The sequence below is a fragment of the Rhamphochromis longiceps genome, linkage group LG15 (assembly GCF_057381845.1).
Source record: "Rhamphochromis longiceps isolate RC_006_pf linkage group LG15, R_longiceps_female_GT1.1, whole genome shotgun sequence".
Taxonomy (NCBI): domain Eukaryota; kingdom Metazoa; phylum Chordata; class Actinopteri; order Cichliformes; family Cichlidae; genus Rhamphochromis; species Rhamphochromis longiceps.
Window position 1 is genome coordinate 43,017,200 of NC_140571.1, and position 13,457 is coordinate 43,030,656.

The 13,457-nt window shown below is 41.7% G+C and overlaps 1 protein-coding gene across 12 annotated transcripts in view; it reads right to left on the reverse strand.

The window, feature by feature from the left end:
- Positions 1–13,457, reverse strand: part of ptprfa (protein tyrosine phosphatase receptor type Fa) — a 376,185-nt gene that overhangs the window by 99,934 nt on the left and 262,794 nt on the right. For 8 of the 12 annotated variants that reach the window (XM_085382133.1, XM_085382129.1, XM_085382131.1 and 5 more), the window contains one exon: positions 7,979–8,284. The exons of the other annotated variants lie outside the window; for them this stretch is intronic. In XM_085382133.1, the coding sequence (XP_085238259.1) occupies positions 7,979–8,284 (306 nt within the window). The remainder of the gene's footprint in view (positions 1–7,978; positions 8,285–13,457) is intronic. 12 annotated transcript variants of the gene reach the window in all.

Genomic DNA, 13,457 nt, shown 5'->3' on the forward strand with positions numbered 1-13,457 from the left:
GAAGCATGATTTCACCTTCAACAAGTACAAACAGACTTGTTGTGTGTTCAGATACACCTGATAAGTGTCACAGTGCCTGTTTTTTCTCACACTGCTCACTGTGGTACGCTGTCAGTGTGAATATTATTCACTGAAAAGCTTGTTGCTGTTTCTTTGTGCCTTCATGTGATTCACTTGTTGGCACTGCTTCATGATGGGAAGAAGAATAAGTGAGAAATTTGTTTCCTTTTATTTTCCTTTTTGTTAGAATTGTTTATGTGTGATTCATGCGAGTCATTTTTGGCAAATGCACTGGTGATTTGGTGAGGCTTTGGGGGAGGGGTGTGATGCTGTCACTCCCAACATCGTTTTTGGAGGTTTCACTGCTGTGTTTGGGCGCATTTTAACACACACCACCATATTTTCATAAAACGAACCAATTCGTTTTTAGAGTGAAAACCCCAACAGACTATTTTCTAGTGTTTTTGTAAGCTTTTAGTGTTTCACTCTCACGTCACACAGGCTCAGAGACTGTTTCCCCTCAAAATCACAACTTTTACTTTGACATTCTCCACTTCCTTTGTCCAATACTGCACAAACCTACACGCAACCAGAGAAACCACAAGAAGGTTTTCAGTGCAGCAGCCACATTTAGCTTTGCAACAGCAGCAACACACATTTTCCACTAGCAGCCAGAGGTCGTCAGGTGATTGTGAATGAGGTCTAAACCCAAACCAATGCGTTTAATCTTCAGACCGCCTTCTGCTGCTGCCACTCCTGAGCCAACAGCCAACACTGTAGAAACTGGTGCATCAAACCACTCGACTGTAATGCTGAGGGACAGGAGAACATGTCTTTATTGTGCCGTTTTTTCCCGTCTGCTTTGTTCTGGCAAATGCTTCATGTTCCCATCTCTGTGAAAGAGTTTAATCTCAACGAGCCTGCCTCATTTAAATAAAATTGCAATAACTGTTGCATGGGGTTACGTTTATTTTAAATGGTGCCCACATGTCCAGCAGCAGATGTAGACGAAGACGTGTGGTAAGGCCTATCCACGGTCATTTCTCTTCATCAGTTGGACCACTTCAAAGTTTGACCTGACGAGGTAGCTACCAGCCTGGAGAGGCTGCAAGGATACGTGAAGGTCACTGGCTATCTTTGCAGGTTATCCACATCAAAGCTTGTCACATGGAGCCCCAAGAGGATGCTGGGAGCTGGGTTTAGAGCACACACACTTTCTACTTTGCTGCATATCAAAATAGGCTTAAAAAGATTCCTCTGGAATGCTTGGTCAGCTTCACAGGAAGGTGTAAATGAATACAAATTTAACTTCAATAAAAATGAGGAGATGAGGCTCTGCTAATATTAATGGAATTCACACAGAGAGAACAGAAAAGGAAAATACTGAAAAACAGGGAGAGAAAAGTGTTAAAGCAGCAAGCAGAAGTATTAAAGTAGGCAGAGGAAAGCTCTGCAACTCGGTGTCAGCACTTTGCACTTTCGACTAATTAGAATCGTTTAACCTTTTATAAAATCAGAGACCTTCCAGAGTCAAGCTTCACGCTTTGGAGGAGAAACGTCAATAAACCACAGTGTTAACTGCAAAAGCAAAAGCCAGTGAAGAAGAAGAACAAAATGAGCATGTAACAGACAACGGGATCCTAAAGCAGACTAAACACAGCTTTGAAGTCCATCTGCTGCCACGGATTAAAATAAAGCCAACCTCAGCTGAAAAGCAATAACGGTGGTCGATTTCTGACTAAAACGTCACTGTTTGTGGAAACAACCTCCTGTGGTCATGGGAGGAAGTGCATGCAGCTGCTACAGTTCATTTGTTTTCTAATGCATGCCTGATGCTAATCTGATGCTAATCTGAGCAAACAGAAATAACACAAACTGAAGAGATTTCTTTTCTTTTTCAGGAATGGGCTTTTCTATTTGCTCATTATTTAGCTGAGGCCTGAAAACGTAAGAGCAGGTGTTTCATATTCATTCTGTGGTAACCACATTTACTTTGATAGCTGCCATGCAACAGCCCAATAAAGACAAAGTATTTTAATTATTCAGCTATTCTACTGAACCAACCAGAGCTGGTTTGGCTCAATGGGAAGAGCAGCTGCTGTGAGATCTAGTGGCACAGGTTTCAATCCTATGTGACATTTGCTGCACATCTTCCCTACTTGCATGTACTCTGCTTGGCTGTAGCTCAGGCGGTACAGCAGGTCATCTACTGATCGGAGGTTTGGTGGTTCGATTCCTGGCTTCCCCTAGTCTGCATGCCAAATATCCTTGGGCAAGGTATTAACCCCAAATTGCTCTCCGATGCATCCATCAGAGTGTGAATGTGTGTGAATGTTACTTAGAAAAGCACCTAGAACAATGTGCTTGTGTGAATGGGTGAATGCACAAGTTGTGTAAAGCGCTTTGAGTGCTCAGAAGAGTAGAAAAGCGCTCTATAAGAACCAGTCCATTTACCAAGTTTTCTTGCATCTGCTTTTTGGCAGAAAAAGAGTGGCTAATGAAAAAAGTGGTTGTAAGAAGGCAAAAAGCCGTTAGTGTCGAATCAACGTCAACAAGCCAACAGAAGTGAAAAACCAACCTGGAGAGGATGAACGTTGGGTTTCGGTGGCCTGGAGAAGATTTTCCGACAATAAATCAGGACATGCCGTTCTTCAGATTGATTTTATCGCTCCACGTCCTGTCTGTATACGTCCTCCTGCTTGCCTGGCTTACACTTTACAAAGGCCTCTTTGTCTGCTGGAGTTTTTATGATTTCACTAAAGCTAAATGTGCCGTGAGTGTGGACACGGGTTTACTTATCTTTAATTCCCACTATAACATGTAGATGCTTACTGCAGACTGTGAGACTCACACACTTCATGCTGGTTTTAAACTTGTAGGACCATCCTGACTGACAGCGTGAAGCCGGATCTTGTGTCTGTGGCTGCTGGGGCTTCTCTGCAGCGGCTGTCAAAGCTACTGCAGCCACTAATTGTCTCCTCTGTATCGCTCTCACTGGGTCCACTCTGTGTGCTCACTTCCTTCTGCACACATCAGATTAAACAAATCCACAACCTGAACGACCTCTGTATGCAGTTTGGATTTATTAGCATTTACTCACATCTTTAGAAGCTAGCTGAGCGTGTAAATATTAAACGTTGTTAAGAAGGAGATCCAGCGTCACTGCTTTCTCTTTGAGCACATGAAAGATCCCGTATGTGACAAAGTAATCTTCTCTCAGCACAAGAGCTGAACACTGAATTAAAACTTTATTCTTCAAACAGATATTGTTGGAAAGTTTACTTTTGTTTAGTTGGGTCACAAACATACAAACTGTTCTTATTTCTGCAATTTTAAAAATAATCATCAAAACTTTTAAAGTTCTCGTTCACATAAATGCTGTTTTGTCTCATGGAGTTTTTGATGGATAATCATGGAGTATAACAAGGTGAGCAAGTAGCAATCATAGAACAAAACATTTGATTTGTTGTGCATAGTGAATTTCTCAGCATGGAGGAAAAACAAGCAGCCAGATCGACTCCTTGAAACGTTGCCCTCTCACCTCAACATGAAATTTAATTTGAAGTGCTCCACACTGGCTAATCAAGGCTGTGATATCCTGACTTATCTTTAAAGTTCTCTGCAGTATTACAGTGTCCCACTGTAATAAAATAGGTGAAGTGATGGGAAACAGCTACACGAAAGACCAACAACCTCTAAAGTACCTAAAGATAAACTAAGCAGAGTTTAAGCAGTGCAGAGCAGAACAGAAATGCTTTTCAGGACCAGCAGAGAACAGTGGACATGAAAGCAAAAGCTGGGACAGTTATGTTGCATTTCCTGCAGGAGAAAGGGGAAAATGATAATGGCTGTTAGTTTGCTTTAAAATGTCAAATCAGCACATTTTCATCCCAAGGCATCAGTCGCAGCTGTGAGATCCTGTTGGCACCAGAAATGTGCACCAGGTATCAGTCGTGCTCTTAAACTATCGGACACATTAGAGGCAGAGCAGAGGGACAGACCACATGCAGGTGTCTGTGGTTACTGTCTAGCTTTGCCTTTGCTTTCACTGGATGATTTGTTCTGTGTTCCCTAAGCTTCGTACAAACCAAAGAGCTTTGGGCCTTCAACCAAAGCAAATCAACAGGACTGTGATTAAAAAACAAAACAAAATAAACACTTTTTAAAAAAAATTAAGATTACTCAAAAACAAAATAGATTTCTGTTTAGGAGAGATCCCAAAATAAACTTCCATCAATAAATGAATACAGACTCTTAAATTCATGCAACATTTATACACAATCTCTGAATCCAAAGGTCTGTTTTGAGCAGTTCTGATGTACGGTGGGTTTTGTTGGAGTCCTATCACACTTTTACTATAACTGCGTCACATTAATGACACCATGGGTCGACACAACTGCAGTCTTTGCCTTTAGACTGAGCAATGGCTGGCTACATTTATTTCTGATTTGTGTCCTATTAAAACCAACACAAGCAGGAGAATAAGCTCACAGAACAGGTCCTTTGTCTCGGGGCATCAGGGAAGCCGAGTATAACTTTGACGTGTCCCAGTGAGCAAAGTCCCAATCACAGCCTAATGAAATCTGTAAAAGAGATCCAATGCCTGTCTGACAAAACTCTGCTACGGCTCCTCTGTGCTCATATCAGAATAATTATAATATCTAAGAAGAAAAATTGTTATTCTCTTTAAATTTGAGTGTTTCCTTTATTGCAGATTATTAAAGGAAATTACAGTAAGCCAGGAAAGTTCAGCGTACGCTGCGACTATGTCAGGGAGCTAAACGAGAATGTTTTTTGTTACTCGGGCTGACACGGATAAGAGCTGGAAGGAGGATTCGTGGGAGAAAGCGTACACTGTGTGGAGAATGGACAGATGCTGGAGAAATGCAATGAGAGCTCAAAGTCAAATGGGGTGCAGAGAGATGGAAAGAGATGAAAAGAGTGTGAGATTCAAATTCACTGGGTGTTCAGAAATAAAGAGTGATGAGAGACGCCAGGAGAGAGAGAAGGGCAGCAGATGGAGAGGGTTAGTGGTGTGAGGAAGGAAACTGTGCTTCTAACACTATTTAGATTTGTCTCTTTGAGGTTTCACCCATAAAGAAATGCCATCCAGGAAAACAAACAAACAAAAACACTGGTCATAAGGTCACTGTTGGCTTTTGGCAAGTACTAAAATATTCTGTTTAAATCAGGTAACTGAAAACTGTTGGGCAGCTTTGAAAGAAGAGGGGTTAGTTTTAGAATCATCGTCAGGTTTGAGTAAAACCGATTAACTGCAGAGCTTTTATGTCCTTTTAGGAACGCTCTAAATATTTCAGTGGCATAAATTTTATTTTCATACATACATACATATACACATATACATATATATATGTATGTATTAGGGGTGCAACGACACTCGTATTGATATTGAACCGTTCGATACAGAGCTTTGGGTTCGGTACGCATATGTATCGAACAATAGCTCGTTAGCGGAGATTTGCCGTGTTGTGGCGTCAACGTCATTTCAGATTAAGGCTGACAGCACTAGTGGGAACACAACAAATATGACTGCACATTTACTCCGACATCATCCTAGTGCAAAGACAAAAACAACAAGCACGCATGCTACAAACTTTACACGAGTCATTTAGACAGCCGTTAGCACATGATCCTCCTTATGGGGACCTGATATGTTTAATATGCTGCTGAGAATATAGCCCAGAAGAAGCGTATAGTATAGCTTTTATTTTGGAAAGAGACATTTCTCTGTAATAAACTCTCTTTTCCAAAGATGAGCGATTTGTCGATCAGATTAATTTTTTTATCCCTTTGTTTTTTCAGCAACATTCAATTTAAAAACTGTACTTTTGAGTTAAAATATATATTTATAATTTTAATAAATGACAAATTAAAACAGCATGAACATTTTTTTTGTATCGAAAAAATATCGAACCGTGACACCAAAGTATCGAACCGAACCGTGGATTTTGTGTATCGTTGCACCCCTAGTATGTGTATATATATATATATATATAAAAACGAAATCTAATAGTGGTAAAGGCAGAGCTGGAGGTCATTCTTAGGCAGTACAAGACCTGAGCTGGCTCAGAACTGCAAGCGTTAACAGAGGAGAGGCCACCGTGCTGCTATACTTGCTGAGCCTCGATGATATTGCACAGGACTTAAACTTTGATGCTTTGATTTCCTTGAGTGGTTCCAGAAAAGAGTCCATTACTCTTTGCTCTCATTGGTCATGATACGGCCAATTGTGCCTGCACAAAAAAGAAGAGAATCCTCTTGTAAGGATTTGTTGTAATGCCGTGTGTCTTAGAGATGTGAGCACTGGGCTGTGCTGCATTTGGACTCATCTTCAGCAGTGAAGGTAATAGCAAACGGATGCTGCTGAATAGCAGAGTATCCCTCCGGACTGAATCATAGTGTCTATTTAGCTTGTGCTTCAGTCCTGCCATGTGACTAACAACAGGGAAAGAGCATGCTATGTTGCCACTCAGGCAACTCTCCAGACACCTTGGCCTAGCAGTGCAGCACACCATGTCATCACGCTGGGAAAAGGGACACGCAGCCTGGCAGAGCATGACAGGCAGGAGCTTAGTGGCAGCTAAAGTCTCACAAAATGTAGTGAAATAAGGAAAAGCTTCTGTCTTGATGATTACGTCTATCATGGTGCAGTGAGAGTCATGACTAACCTTGACCCCCCTTGCTCAGAATGCGTGCTGAATACTCAGGTATGACATACTGTGTCATGCAGACATAACTACTGTGATATTTTAATTCCTAAAACTTTTCTGGGTCTGGTATCATCTCATCTGCAGACCATAAGCAAAAAGGCCCACTCCTCTGTACCTTAGCTTTATTTTCTGTGCATGTATGTACCTACTGTAGGTCTGTATACTGCTCTGTACAGACTGCTGACTGAGCTCGGCATTCTCCCAAAAACCTGAAAATAATCATGCGTTTTATTCATGATATAAGAAATTGTACTGAAAAAAAAAAAGGGTCGCCGCCATATCTGTTATAAAAACACAAGTGATGGTGTTTTACAAAGACCGTTGACATTTGCTGCAGAAACCACCTGATATAAACACGACTGCACGGTTGCGATTTCTGTTGCATTTCTTGTCTGCTGCATTTATTAGAGCTTACTTGCACTAGCAGTACAGATAAGGAAGCTAAATTTATTTTTAAAATTCTCCCACAAAGAGCACAAGGTTTGTTTTCAGGTGTAAATCAAAAGTCTTTGACCTAACAGATTAAACACTGAGTTACTCCAGGTTCAATAAAGAGCTGTGTGTATATCTGTCCTGTCGCTGTAGAAACTGTGTTCTACACGCAGGTTTTTCATGGGGTTTCCAATCTGTGCCTACAGGTTGGACAACTTTTTTAGCAAACAGGCACTCAGGCTTAAAGATTGTTTTTTTTCTTGAGTGAACATATAACTAATCCAACATTACACACTGAAACCTGAGACAGTGGAAACTCCATGTTTAAATAGGCTTGGACTAAGTTGGCTGAAATGTTTGATCTCCTGTTCCTGAGGTGATGTCTAAAGAACCATAAAACTACTTTTGGATTTATGTCAAAACCAGAGCTTAAGTGCCGTATATGAAGACTACATGATGCACCACCACAGACTGCACAGCTTCATAACTTGGCACCAACTGTTGGCACTGTGCAGGGTAGCCGTGCATATTAGTGGAATCAACAAGATTACAAATCCTACACCGGACTCTTAATCCAGTCCATCAATCTGATGTTTTGCAGACTGATTTTTATTCATTTACAAATTAACCAGTTTACTCCAAACCCTCCAAGCGTCTGAAGACCGGGTGCTGTATTCTGTATTTGAGCCATGCTTATACACTGCGCTTATGCACACTTTGGTGAGTGTTTGTAAGACTAAACTGCAGCAGCAGGAAATGAATACAAAAGAATTGGACAGTTAGTTTGAATGTTTCCCATGAAACCATCAACATACCATCTTCCTTGGTTCTGACTTTAGCTGCAGAGCTCTCTGGACCTGGCCCAACATCTGTGTGAGCCCTCACCCACACCAAATACTCCGTCCACTTCTCCAGGTCCTCCAAAATGTAGCTGGTGATATCAGGACCAATCCCTGACACCTGGTGGCGTTTCTGGTCCTCTCCCGTGAGTGCTTGGTAGGCCAGGGAGTAGCCAACAATCTCACCGTGCTGGCTGTCTGTGGGCGGGGCCACCCACCTCACCTCGACGCTGGTGGAACTGAGGCTGAGCAAATGTACTTCCTGGGGTGGGGCTGATGGGGCTGAAGGAAGGGGAGGAGGGAGGGTAATGGTCAGGTAGGGTGGATGATGGATGATGAAGCAACTGTCTCTCTGGACTGTGTTACAGAGTAATTATTAAACTGGCAGATTAATGCCACATTATCCTATCAATGTTTTTGTCATTATGGTTTGTGGAAACAGTGTCTCCTGCTGTATGTTCAGTGTACATCATTGTAAACACACAGAAATATGTGATTATTTTAAATTACATTTGTCTGGAGGGGAATAACGAAACCATGAAGCCAGTATGGCTGACAAATCAAACCACAAAGTGCAAAGAAGGCCCCGCCCCTCCAAAAACTACGTGTTTGGGACTCGCCTGTTCAGAAAGCTTTGGTTGATAGGTGTGCTGCCACAGGCTCTGCTTGCTGTCTGCTATGCGTCACCTGGACCCCTCAAGCATGTTTGTAGTGTCGGTGCCTCTTTCCAGCATTTTAAAGCAGAAATCGGACAAATGTTATAACTTTGTTTTTAACAGTGCAGACTGTCCAAGAATTCTGTGTCCCAGTTTGGTGAGTGAAAGTTTGAGTGTGTTATCTGTGATCTAGCACTACCCCTAAGCACTCGAGGGGCATGTCAGCATGTGAATTACACTCAGATGTTACCTGCAGTAGTTCCACTCTGACAGAAAAATCTTGAGCCACGTGTCATTTCTTTAGATTTTGTCAGGAAAATGGGCAATTTTTGGTATTTTTCTTCTGCTTTCTGTGCCTGAGTGGAGGTAACGTACAAATGTGATCAATGAAGTCTCATTTTATCTCATCTCTTATGACAGAGCCTCCTCCCTGCTTTACAGTTGGCTGTAAACACTCCTCGTCATATTTCTCTCCTGATCTTCGTTGTAAATGTTGATCAAATTTATTTCAAATTTGGATTCATCACTCCATGAGATCAGCCACAAGTTCAAGTTTCGAAGGATACGCCACGCTGAGATAAGGATAAGCTTTGGGCTAATAGCTCTTGGGAATCACCTTATTGGTGCAAAAATACTATTTCATGCCTGTCAAACTATGTGATTTTTTTCTATTTTCAAATAAAGATACAATAAAGATACATTTTAAACTTGGTTCTTTGCAAAGCTGCAGTGCCTCTTCACCTCACTGTGCAACACCTTTTGTGCAATACTTTTTGTAAATAGTGCAATAGACCTCAATACTTGAAATGTGCAATTCACTTGTATTTTTATTTTTATTCCTATTTATCCCCTTCGTATATTTTATTTATATAGGTCTCTGTATTTATATATGTGTGTGTATATATAATATTCTGTAACTCTGTAACTTCTGTCGGTGCTGTGCTTTTGGAAACCGAATTTCCCAGAGGAACCCACCCGAGGGATTAATAAAGTTTTATCTTATCTTATCTCTTATCGAAGTTGTACTTTTGCCTGTATGTGTAGACAACACTGGGTCGTACCTTGGTACAGCTTCCTATTTAAGCTTGGTAACAAAAGCTGAGAAAACTCAGTTTTGTCTTACATGTTTAATTATATCACTTCTTGCATTAGTTGCAAAATTGCCCCCCTTCCTGGATCAGAAACAAAACAATCACTAAATATTTTGAAACATGACAGTAACAGTCCTGAATTCATCTTTAACAAGATGACTAAATATAAATGTTACTCAGACAAAAATAAAGCAGTTTGGGTAATACTTGCACTGCATTTTCCACAAACCATAGAGATAACCAATCACATGTAAATGAAGATGATTTTAAGATGAAAAGTTATTTATCAGGAAATGTTTCTGTGAATAATCGATGTGATGTCCTCAAAATAACAAGTACAAATAACCTTCACAGTCCAGAGGGCAGAAAAATGTCATACTGCAACACACACACACACGCACGCACACGCACACACACACACACACACACACACACACACACACGCACACACACACACACACACACACACACACGCACACGCGCACACACACACACACACACACACACACGCACACACACACACACACACACACACGCACACACACACACACACACACACACACGCACACACACACACACACACACAGTGTGACGTTTCACCAACTGAAAGATAAAACAGGCACACTACAGATGAATGCATGTATGCACAATGACCCACAAGAGCAGAATACAACAACACTCAACAACAAAAGCAGCGACTGAGATGAATGTGGAGCAGGTGAAAGAGATAACACGGGTGGCAGTTATCACGCTCGCCTGTGCTGTGGCGGCCCCAGCCGAGCGGATGCACTCAGTTCCTGTTTGAACAGCGCTGGAAGCCTCTTCGTTCTCCTGCTGCAGGAAAGGTGCTCGCCACTGGTTGAAAGGAAACTTCATGCATACGAGAAGTTTTGGATGTATCACTGCAGGGGTGCAATGAATCAAAAGGCAGAGATCCATGTGTGGGAGATTAAAGTCCCAAACAGAAACACGAATATGGAAAATAGTCAAACTTCAAGCAGAGGTGGGAGGATTTGAGAGAAACGGAATCAAGATTTGGGCAGAAAAAGAGAGCCGTAAGAAAAAAGAAAACAAAAAAACAGACGCTATTGTGAGGTCTGAAAGATTACATCGCATCGATTTAATCTTTTCTTTTTTGAACATCTAAAACTGAAAAGTGATCTCAAGCCAGGGTAAAAATATTTAAGACTGCGTCTGTTTTAGTCTCTGCAAGTGGTAAAAGATGGACTTTCACTATAAAGCCAGGAACAATGACATTCATACGCACACCTATGTAATCCATTTAACCTGTAATGGAAACGTCCTGGAGTCATTCAGATCCTGACACAATCTCCTTTTATGTCCCTTTTATGTTCATTTTCACCAGCTTTACCTTCTTGCCCTCCTCTCAGGGCTTCCTGTGTCAGGGTCTCATTGTCTCATCCTGCTGTGTTTTAAGTATAACCAGTCATATGTATCCATTCTCACTTTTGTAATGATTAACATCCCTTTTTCCCTCCACCCTCCCTGCCTGTCATACATTAAGCTATTTCCAAAGGAGCATGACAGAAGAGGTAAAATGAATAAAGAAGAATTATTAACAGCTAACTGCGGCTCCACCAGATCAGTCACACTGAAAGCAAACAGAGTAGAAGGAGGTGTTGCTTGAATTTCAGCTTTAGATTCCTGTTTTGTATTTGAATTACATTTACATTATATCACATTTAAAGTTCAACAAACTCACCGGTGAAAACACTTTTCTGAAGTTCAATACATGCATGATGCTTGGTAGGTTAATTATTGTAGAAAAAAATGGTACATTTAAACAAAAGTCTGCAAACAATCTGCGTGTGGAAACATAAATTCATCTAAACGAATAAATGATTGTTTCCCAGACTGCCGTGAGACTCTGCTGGGAAAAGCACAGGACAGTTATTAGATGGTGTTTTCTTTCCTGTAGTAACCTTGCAGTTTCAATACAATATGTATAAAATCTGACAAGTGCCTGATATGCTGTAAGTAAACAGAAGTGAGAGTGGCAGCTGGATGAGAAGCTGCAGGGAGGTGGCAGCAGTGGTCAGGGTCCTCAGACTTGTTTGCAAGTTCTCTGACGCGTTATGTTTGGCAGTCAGAGCAGCGATGAGAGAGACTGCTAATCAAAGAGAATAGTTTACAACACATTTGTTTGCAGTGTGACAGCTGAAAGATTTCAGTCCTGACAGGTAAAACAAGTAGCTGAGCGAGGGCTTGCACTCCTTCGGGAAACTGTCATAAATACTGCAGCTTCAGCTCCTCATCGGCCGGCACGCCAGAGCTCTGACGCTAAGATAACACATCGTAGTTGTGAATTACGTAGTTGTGACCGAGGACCTGTCCTGGGGCAACCATATCACCTCAGTTGTACGGAAGGCCCAACAGCGCCTCTACTACCTGAGGAGACTGCGGAGCGCACACATTCCCAGATCTCTGATGTTGAACTTCTACAACTGTGCCATCAGCAGCGTTCTGACGTATGGATTTCTAGTGTGGTTCCCCAGCTGCACCAAGGCCGATCAGCAAGCACTCCAGCGGGTGGTGAAAGAAGCTGGCAGAATTATTGGAACAAGTCTGCCAGAGATCAGTAATATCTTCCCCACTCGCTGTCTGAGGAGGGTGCACAGTATCCTGCGGGACCAACATCACCCTGCGCGCCACCTTTTCCATCTGCTGCCCTCAGGGAGAAGGTACAGGTCTATACAGGCCAGAACATCCAGACTGGCCAACAGCCTGTATCCACAGGCTGTGAGGCTCCTGAACTCTCTGCCCCCCTCTCACGGACAATAACCATATCCAACTTCTTAATAGCAATGAACTGGTCTGCATTGGTGCATCATATCTTTATTCTCTTCCCCCTCCTGCCCCCCCCCCTCTTTCTTAAATAGATAACTATCATATCTGATATCATATCTCACAGTACAATAATATTGAATGGGTTGCATTGTTGTATTTTGTCATGTTTCTCAGGTCTTTGTCTGAATTTCTACGAACATTATTGCTAAGGATTGTCTTATTGCATTGGAGTCACACTGGGTTAAATATGTACACTTGGGTTTTAAGGGGTATTTATTATTTTCTTCTTTTTTTTTGGGTTGTATGGAAGCCCCAAACGCAATTTCATTGTTCTTGACAGTGACAATAAATAAATAAATACTAAATACTAAATTAACGGTGTTCGATGGTGTTAGTGACGGAGCAGCGATCGAAGTCCTGCACATCGCCACATGCTCGGCCACATTTCACATGACAAACAATCATTTGAAAGGAAGATGACAGTTGTGATGAAAGCTGTCTCTGCAAATGTCTGTTTGTGTTTGCTTGGCCTTACATCATAATGTGCTGCATGTATCGACTCAGTGACTTATTGGACTATTTGTCAAAATGTGCAACGCCCGCTGATTGTTACGCTGCAGAAAGCAGAATGTACATCTATAAATACCAAGCACGCCCCTACGAACGATGTCGTGTGTGGATTGTGTCACAAAGAGGCGACATTTTCTTTGGTTGTTGCCTTTGAATTTTATAATTGAGTTGAAGCGTGACTGGCAGGTGGAAAAATTCAACATATAATTAATGCTACAGCTTTGATTACATTTTGCCAGCTTGAAAAATGACATTTGCAATTACACAGTTCTGTGAGCTACGCTGCCGTCTGCTGCTGGTCCTATTGTGTTTGAATAGTTCAGCGGTGGC